The following is a 9512-nucleotide window of genomic DNA, read 5'->3' as shown; positions in this document are numbered from 1 at the left end:
GAGACTGTGCCAGGCAACGATCATGATTGAAAACCCTATCAATGCACAGCACGCTGAACACAGCGCCGTCCTGCGCTCATTTACGGGGAGCGGCCGAGGACGCCTGGAACGCGCCGGCAGCCGGCGGCCCCGGCTCCACTGCCTCCGCGGCGGGACCCCCGAGCGGTCAGATTTCCCGGGCTGACTTTGGCGGCCTGGTGAGAGCGCAGCCAATGAGAGCCGCGCGGCGCCGGGCGAGCCCGTTCCCAGCCCCCTTAGGGCCGCCCTTCTTTGTTGCGGCGCCCAATGGGGGCGCTCGGAACGTCGGCGGCTGCCGGGTAACGCGGCGACATGTCAGAGAGTAACACTTGATCATGGAACATGGGCTAAGGCGACGGCGACCGAATCGGCTGCCGGAGCAGCAGCAGCAGCAGCCGCCCGGGGGCTCTCCGCTGCAATGAGTCCCCGCTCGGCCAGGTGAGGCTGGGGGCGGCGGGGATGGGTGGGTCCTCCGCAGGGAAGGAGGGCTGGGGCTGGGGCTGGTCTTCTGCGGGAGTGGGAAGCAAGCACCGCGCTCTCTGCACCGCAGGCATTCCCAGCCCCAGCTCTGGGCTCGGCGGCGGTCCGCGTCCAAGCGCTGCTGCTGCAGAGCCCAGGCTGTCGCGTGCCAAGCCCTGGCGGTCTGTCTGGAGACGTGGAATGCGCATAGCGACACTCTCAGCACCTTAGCGGGCTCTGTTTGTGTGGGGCTGCATTGTGCTCTGACTGGCTGCATTAGTGCATTCATGCCCTGAGCCACATCCGCCAGACAGGCGTGGGACTGCCCAGCCTCTCTGCCTGACAGATTTCTTAGGGCCCAGGGCGATAAGGAGGGGGGAATACAAAGAGGGCTCCAGCCCAGCCTGGGGCTCTCCCTTCCCTTTTGTGTGACAGGTCCCAGAGATCTAGAGCCAGAAAGAGGGATCTCTCCTTGTCGCCCCCTGGTGAGATAAACCCAGAGATGGGGAGGGTTCCCCTCCTCCTCTTTTGTTTGACAGGTGAACAGCATCCTTGACTGCCTTTTGTTTGTGAATTCTGGATGAGAACAGCAGGGGATCTGATGTGTCAGCAGCAGCTCCCTTTGCCCTTCAAGGGCCTTATAGGTCTGATGGGAGACAGACTGCTTTGCCCAGCCCGGAGTGCCGCTAGCCTTCTCCTGTTAACATGTGTTTGTCTTTCGCCTCCGCCTGCCTTTTTAGCTTCGGTCTGCAAGAGGAGAGACCCACCGGTGATCTGCCTGGCTTCTGTTAGCGAGTAACTTATGCCAGCCCCCTTGTTGGCAGGAGAAGCGATGATGGAGAAAGCTGCCTTGCTGGTCCAGTGAACTGTCGGCCTTTTCCCACCCCAGTTCTGGACCACCCCGCGTTCCTTTGAAGCTCACGATGACAGGATCCAGTTCCAACGCTTCCCATTGCACCCACCCCAAAGGAGACAAAGGGGGCCGCTCGAGGAGCTCTCACACTCGGTCGGTCACCACCGCCAACAACGGGGGCTCCGAAGAAGAGGACAAAGATGGAGGGGTGGTTTTCCTCGTCAACAAAAGTGGCTTTCCGATTGATGGGCACACCTGGGAGAGGATGTGGGGGCATGTGTTGAAGGTCCACCCTTCAGGTAGAGAAGTGGTAGAGACTATAAGGAATGCTGCCTACCTTGCAAAAGTAAGTCGATCAGTGCTCGCCCACTACCAAGTTCATATTCTGTGCCAGAAAGGTATTAGTCTTGAGGACTAGTAACTTGTTTTTTCTTTTTTAAATAAAAACTGAAAAATTGAACAAGTTCTGCAACCAGAATACAAATTATGTCAATGGATCATACGTTTTCTTATTTTCAAGATCTTTTTAAGCTTCCAAGGTTGATATTATCAAAGAACTGAGAGATTTGTTTTCCAGTTTCAAGCCAGAGAATGGCTGCAAGGATGGGCAAAGGGATAGGAGGGAATAAAGATGGGAGAATATAGAGGGCACTTCTCTTGCTCAGTGATCACTAGAAGCCCTTCTGAAGTTCCTCTGGTTTCCAAAACTTTGCCTGGCCATCCCTATGTTTCCAGTCTTTTTCATTGTGGCTAGGAACCAGTAACTTTGTAAAAAGGTTCCCCCAAATTCTGTGTCAGATCGGCTGCAGTTACAGACTGAACTACTGAGGGGTAAAATACTTCTAGCCCTGTTTTCACTTGTTTTAGCAGGCCTTTGAGATGCCTATACCACAGCCCAACTGCTGCTATTCTTCCATGTGGGAATACTTGTAGTTTCCTACAGGATTGTAGGCAAGGGGGAATGGAACACTAGGACCTGTCCTACAACAGAAGTGGTGATGTTATTTGCAGGAGCATTCAGGTGCTGCATTCGACACTCCCCCCCCACCTGAGCTGGAAAGAAGCATCTGGCTCAGTAGGAGGCAAACTGAGAAATTTGCCTAGGGACATAATAATAATACTATTAACAGTATATGTTAGTGCCTAAACCACTGTGCTGCCTGAGAGATCATTTGTGTCTTACATTACATTAAGCCATTTCTGTTCAACCTTGCATATACACAACAGGAATCAAATGTGTACATCTGTGGGCTGGGCAGAAATGGGTTAAGGCTGTAATCCTAGCCATACTTACCTTAAGTTCCATTGAAACGTAGTGAGGCTTACTTCTGAGTAGACATGCATAGGCTTGAGCTATAAGGGTAAGTGGGACTTATTTCTGAGTAAACATGCATAGGCTAGCATTCTAATATTTCTTTTGTATTTATCTGGAATGTTTGTTAACATTTAGTTTTTCAGTTTTTATGCATGTTTTAAACCAGGGGTGCCCAAACCAAGGCCCTGGGGCCACTTGCGGCCCTCAAGGCCCCTCAATGCGGCCCTCAGGGAGCCCCCAGTCTCCGAGCTTCTGGCCCTCCGGAGATTTGTTGGAGCCCACACTGGCCCGATGCAACTGCTGTCAGCTTGAGGGAGACAGTTTGACCTCTTGCATGAGCTGTGGGATGAGGGCTCCCTCCACTTCTTCCTGTTTCACGTCTGTGATGCAGTAGCGACAGCAAAGGAAAGGCCAGTCTTGCTTTGTGCAAGGCCTTTTATAGGCCTTGAGCTATTGCAAGACTTTCATTCATTCATATAAGTTCATCTTTAATATATTCATTTATGTAAACTTATGTAAATGTATTCGAATTTTAAATGTAAATTAATTCTTTTTCCCCCGGCCCCAACACAGTGTCTGAGAGATGATGTGGCCCTCCTGCCAAAAACTTTGGACACCCCTGTTTTAAACTATTGTAACTCACTCCAAGAGTCTGGGATGAAATGAGCGAGATATTCAATAGCACACTCATGCATTTCTCTGCAGAAGTAAGTCCTATTGTATTCAGCGGGGTTTACGCCCAAGAAAGTCTGTACATTGCAGCCTAATGGAAGCAGAAGTTTCAAAGTAGGAATAAGTGGCGGGAGAAGTCAACACTGTAAATTTAAAGTTGATTTTTTGGGGGTGTCCTAGTCTTAGTGAGCTGTGACTCTGGGAGTGTGTCATGATGAGCTTTGGCATTTCAAATGTTACCATGGCATCACTGGTTTTCTTTGACTGTCTGAGGCTGAAGATGGTAACTGCTGTGCAATCATCATCTGACCATTTCCATGCTAAGCATGCCATTTCTCATTTTGAGAAATGAATCACTTTCCACATGTTGGAAAATGTTATGTGTTGTCATGCTCTTCTTCTTTCAGGAATGGTTTGTGAACATATGCAGCTCTCTGTTAACAGCTTTTGTGTAGAAATCAGAAATAGCAAATGGTACAACAGCTGCAACTGGGTAGTTCAAACAGCGCTTGCCCCAAATTGCCCAGAATTTTTGATTTCATTTGATAGCACTTAGGGCCCAAACCTATCCAACTTTCCTGCTCTGAAGTAGCCACAATGCAGCCCCCAAGGGAAAGGAACAAACACTCCCTTACCTTGAGGAAGCCTCCATGACCAGGATGTAGCGCATGCCCCATTAGCATGGCTGCATCAGTGCTGGAATGTTGGATAGGATTGGGCTCTTGGAAATCTGCACAAAACACATCTAACCTGAAAACTAGTCCCTTTGATTTTCAGCCACTTTCACCCCAAACAGCTGCTCCAGGTTTTTACCTCTCCTGTCCAATGCATTTGGTCCTCCCAGAGGCTACCTACATCCTAGCAAGGTTAGGGCAGCAGAAAAGGTAGTGTAGTCATTTGTGATGGGATGGCAAGATAGTGTTTATAATGCAGATCTATGCATGTCTATTCAGAAGTCAACCCCATTAAATTAAGTGGAAATTACTCCCAAGGACTTGTAGTCTAAGGGCGCAATCCCAACCCATTTTCCAGCAGCGACATAAGGGCAATGCAGCGCCTAGGTGAGGAAAAAAAGCATTCCCTTACTTTGAGGTGGCCTCCGTGAGTGCCCCCCAACTGCAGGATGCAGCACATGTCCGATTGGCACAGCTATGCCAGTGCTGGAAAGTGGGTTAGGATTTAGGCCTTAGTGCCTTTGGCAAGCCAGATGTGTCTTACAAATTGTCTCTAGACTGAGAAACAGGACCATCAGCACTCAAAGCCAGTGGTTCTCAAACTTTTAGCACTGGGACCTACTTTTTAGAATGAGAATCTGTCAGGACCTATTGGAAGTGATATCATGATTGGAAGTGACATCATCAAGCAGGAAAATTTTTAACAATCCTAGGCTGCAATCCTACCCACACTTACCCAGGAGTAAGTTCCATTTAGTATCATTACGATCCTATACATAGTAGCCTGTTAAAAGTACAGATATGTAACATTTTCCCAAATGCAGTCACATACCATGGGAGCATCAAGTCTAATATATTCAAAATAAAATATGGAAATGAATGGGGACCCACCTGCAATTGGCTCGCTACCCACCTAGTGGGTCCTGACCCACAGTTTGAGAAACACTGCTGAAAGCAATGCTAAGTTGTGTTCAGGGGTGGATTCTACTGCTCCATTTCTTCTCCTGGTAGTTTTTGTGAACAGGTTGGATGGAAAGGATGCTGGGAGCATTGAACTTGGTGAGGTGGCGGCGACAATGGTGTGTGTGCTCACAGCATGTGCTGGGAGTGGATGGTGGGTGGCCGCATTTGGTTCTGTTCCAGGTTTCAGATTGATTTATGAAGCTGTTAGCATGAAGAGGTGTGTCCTGCCCAGTCAGATGGCTTAGATTAGCATACCATTGTGAATGGCACATCTGCGTTTATATTGGTGATGTGCATGGATCTCGCTGACTGGATCAGGGCAGTTGTCTTCTGCAATTTGTTAACCACAGTTTTATATGATTGCCTGGGTAACTGATGATTGAATATTTTAACATTCATATTTTTATTTACCTCCAATGATATTTTGTTCTTTTGTGTTAGGAAATATCTTGAGAATTGAATCTAGCACTCTTCATCATTGTAGAAGGGGAGCATTATGTGGCTGAAGGCCCAGTCCTATCCAACTGTCCAGTTCTGATGCAGCCGCAGAGCAGCCCCAAGTTAAGGGAATGTTGCCTCTCCTTGAGGAGGCCTCCGTGATTGGCCACCCACCGCAAGATGCAGCATACACCCCATGAGGCTGCATCCGCGCTGGAAAGTTGGATAGGATTAGGTCCCGATGGTTCTATACTCTGTGTACATGTTAAGTTTTTTTTGCTCTCTTTTAGAATCACAAAAGCCAGTTTCCCATATTAACCTGTATCTGAGTGTTCCTTTCAGCAGTTCTTTTTATTCTTATTTGAAAAAAATGAAGGTTGTTCCAGCAGATGAAGCTTTTCATGATATAGAGATAAGCATTTGCAGCTCCTAGTGTCTGCAGCTCATGCAGCTGTGAAATGCACAAGAGCAGAGACCAGTGAAAAAGTTGGCAACCCTCTTTTGTATCCATTTTATCAGCTGCTAGAGTCAATGGAATCCTTGTGAATGGCATTATTGAAACAAGCTCTAAATTATAAAGTGGGAAATTCTGGCATTTTGTAGTCAGAATTTAATTTATAATTGATGATAATTTTCTTATTAGAGGCAAGGCATACATAGAATTCCTCCTGGTCAGAAAAGACTGAGGATCTGGGTTTTGAATGTGAGCCAGCTACTCCCACCCGAGCAGATGCTGCCCTTTGGGCTTCCCCTCCTCCAGTACACTCCATTTGGAATTCTGTCCTGGCACCATGTTACTTGTGGAAATGCTTGGGCTGATTGATGAAACAGCTGGCAAGGGAGAGACATGCAATGGAAACATCCCAGAGAAAGCAGCAGCCCTTCCAACCACCTGTTACTTCTGCAAGTCTAAATACTGGGGAGCATTGAGGAGGGTTTCTTAATTAATCACCCTTGTATTTTAGCAGCTGTAGCTGGGATGGTGTTTGGCAGGACAGGTTGAAGTTTTATGTCACCTGCCACAGTATTGCTCCAATGTTCTTGTGCCTGCAGAAACCATCTGAAGCCTTGTGGTATCATATCCTTGAAGAAAATTAGCTTACACACTGAAAGGCTGCCATTCTAAACACGTTTCCTAGGCAGTACAACCCATTTACTCAGACTAATAGTAAATAGGATTGCACTGTAATAATGTAAATATACTGAAGATAGCAAAAGCAACAGAAACAGAAGGGGGGGAAACAACATAATCGATACAATAATTTTATTTTTTTAATACAATGTTATAGGAATAGCAGAAGAAACACTGAAAGTCAGCAAAGTAACAATCCACTCAAAATCAAACATGTAACCAGGTCTTGTATAGTCAGATTGGGAGCCAAATGGATATCCCAAGAAAAGGAGTGCCACATTTGTAAGAGTTCTGGAAGTCACTTTAGACAAGGCCCTCTCACCACCTGTCAGAACCTCTGAAGGTGGAAGGATGCATAGAAGCCTCTCCCAGTCAATCTTAATGAGCAATGGGAGGAAGTGGTCCTTTAAGTAACTTGGTCCGTGTAACTTGGGACTTTAAAGGCAATGGCCAGTGTTTTGGTCATTGGAAATGAGTTGGGAGACAAGAAAGTTAGTAGAACAATGGTCAAAACTCTAGCAGCTGCATTCATACCCAATAAAGTTTCTGAACAGTCTTCAAAGGCAGCCCCATGCACAACATGTTGCAGTAGTCCATTCAAGATGTAACTAAGATATACATAACCATGTTCAGGTGTGCTTTTTCCAGAAATGGCCTCAGTTGTTATATCATCCTAAGTTGGGCAAATGTACTCTAACCACCTGGACATTCTGGAGTTATCTTATGTCCTAGAGGTAGAGGTGTTCCTGGAAGGGGGCAAAACAGTAAGTATCTTCAGGCACCCAGATGCCCGTGTAAAGCTCCCCCTCCACTTCTGAGCCATTTGGGAAGGCAAGAGCAAAGTGGAGGTGACACTTTCACTTTGCTTTCATAGCCAGAAGTGGTGGGAAATATAGATTTTTTTGGGAAATATAGATTTTTAAAAGTGGGGAGGGGCAGCTTTACACAGACATCCAGGCACCTGAAGACACTTACTGTTTTGCCCCTCTCCAGGAACGCCTCTGACTGGAGGTCATCTAGACTGCCTATAAATGCTGAATACTGAATTATTAATTTTGCATGGAGAATTTTGCTTTTAGAGGAGAGCTCACTTGAACCTATATACAAAGCGAGATCTGGTTGTCACAACACAAGGGCCAAACTACATGTTGCGTAGGTTGCTGGCCCTTGTGTGTTTGTGTCCCACAAACAGCAGCTGCTGGGGTGGAGCAGTCAAGATTGGGACACTCACAGGCTTTATGACATACAGTACCTGTTCATTTTATTCTTGCTCTTTCTGCATTTTGTTTCACTTCAACAGGAGCCTGATGTGAATCAGGGCCTTGGTCCTGGTGTTGGTGTGTCTAAGCCTTTCCTTCATGCCAAAACCATGATCCAAAATTATGCCCATAAGTTGTCACCTCAGCAGCTAATAGCGGGGTGTGTGTGTGTGTGTGTGTGTGTTACTGAAACCAGGGAATCAGGATAGGTCAAATCCCTTCTCCCTCTGTGTCATGACCACAATCCAAATTGGGCAATCCTGTGGTCAGGTCCAGTCCAAATCTCCATGGGACCAAGCTGGTCTGGCACCACCACCCTAATGATGTTTCTTTTGGCACACAAACTCACCCACCCACCATCTTTGTAGTGGCTGAGCTTCATTAACTTCACTGCTTCCTCCTGCCCCTTCTACTATTTGAAAAGAGCGGGAGAATGACCCATGGAAGGACTGGAGTAGGACCCTTTTCAAATGTCAGCAGCAGTCAGCTGGGGCAGGAGGCAGTGGCAGAGGTAAATGTGGAGCTGCGGCAGCCGCTGATGAAGCATTCTCACTGCTACCATATGGAACAAGCATGCGACCTTCTCCCCAAGTGCAACCTGACTTCCAGGGCTGACGGCTGGCCCTGCCTGTTGATGTTTTTTGGGAAGGAAGATGTCAGGTGTTCTATGTCACATCTAGTTTGTTTGCCCCTGAATTGGCCAAAAATCTAGGCACTCCACTGGAATAATCACATGTAGTCTGAAACAATGATGCAATGTGGCATGTTGGGAGAACAGAATAGTAGAGTCTTTATGGTCAGATTAACAGTGCTTAAAAAAAAGTTATCAAAAGGCTGGGAAAATATTTATTTCATGTTTTTGGAAGCCTTCATTACATTTTTAGGAAGAGACCCAGTCCAAAGCTGAGAAAATGACATTCCTGGGCACCAACATACAATTGTTCTGGCTCTGATAACTGTTGTTTTAAAAACAGTTGCCCATAAACATTCTTCTCTTCTCTCTTACCCAAAATATTCATGCCAAAGATGTTGGGAGTTACTCAGCATCTGGCCACAGTCGCCTGCCACATTTGCCATTGTTTCAACGGTTAAAATCCTTCCATGGTCTGCGTCCGTGTCTGTCTGGCAATTGCTGACACAGAGTGGTGACTTGTGACATTGTACTGAGCTCCCTTCTACCAGTGCTCAAGCAGCTGTGGTAAATTTCCCATGGAAGTGCCAGCTGAGAAGTGGTGCTGAGAGAGGACGTTTGTTGCCCTCAGGCTGTTGTAGCAGACTATAAAGTGTTCGAATTTGGTAGAGTTGGCTGGAAGTGAGAATGAAGACAAAGCTGGCTTTGAAGAAGCAGGTTAATTCATCCAGGGCCAGAATAAGAAGACTGAATCCTCACCTCAGTCTTCCAATGTAGTTGTTTCTGGGTTTGTTTGTTTTTTTTAATTATCCTGGAAGGATGGTGAACCTCTGGCCACTGAGCATGAGTGAGCTCTGCACTCAGCATACGTACGTGTATGTGTGTGTGAGACTCCCTCTTTGCACAAATCCCCCAAATATGGGAAAGGATGCATGACTCCTTCTCACATCCTTTTTCAGTACTTCCATACTGCATTCATCTCCTCTCTGCTGCCTCGCTCACCCTCACTGACCCTTTGCAGATGGTGTCTATCCCTGTGAATCTTGCTGTGAAACAGTCATAAAACCAAAAATTGCAACTGATGTGAACAGTCAGGTG

The 9512-nt window shown here is 46.9% G+C and overlaps 1 protein-coding gene across 2 annotated transcripts in view; it reads left to right on the top strand.

Annotated features, from left to right (window-relative positions):
- Window positions 1-370: 370 nt before the first annotated feature.
- VASH2 (vasohibin 2) overlaps window positions 371-9512 on the top strand; it is a 57178-nt gene continuing 48036 nt past the window's right edge. For both annotated transcript variants that reach the window (XM_066611721.1, XM_066611720.1), the window contains exons 1-2: window positions 371-456; window positions 1218-1676. In XM_066611721.1, the coding sequence (XP_066467818.1) occupies window positions 1401-1676 (276 nt within the window). In that variant the 5' untranslated portion in view covers window positions 371-456; window positions 1218-1400. The remainder of the gene's footprint in view (window positions 457-1217; window positions 1677-9512) is intronic.

Source organism: Tiliqua scincoides, chromosome 1 (genome assembly GCF_035046505.1).
Source record: "Tiliqua scincoides isolate rTilSci1 chromosome 1, rTilSci1.hap2, whole genome shotgun sequence".
Lineage (NCBI taxonomy): Eukaryota > Metazoa > Chordata > Lepidosauria > Squamata > Scincidae > Tiliqua > Tiliqua scincoides.
Note: the sequence above shows the minus strand (reverse complement) of the source record. Positions and strands in the feature narration are given on the sequence as shown.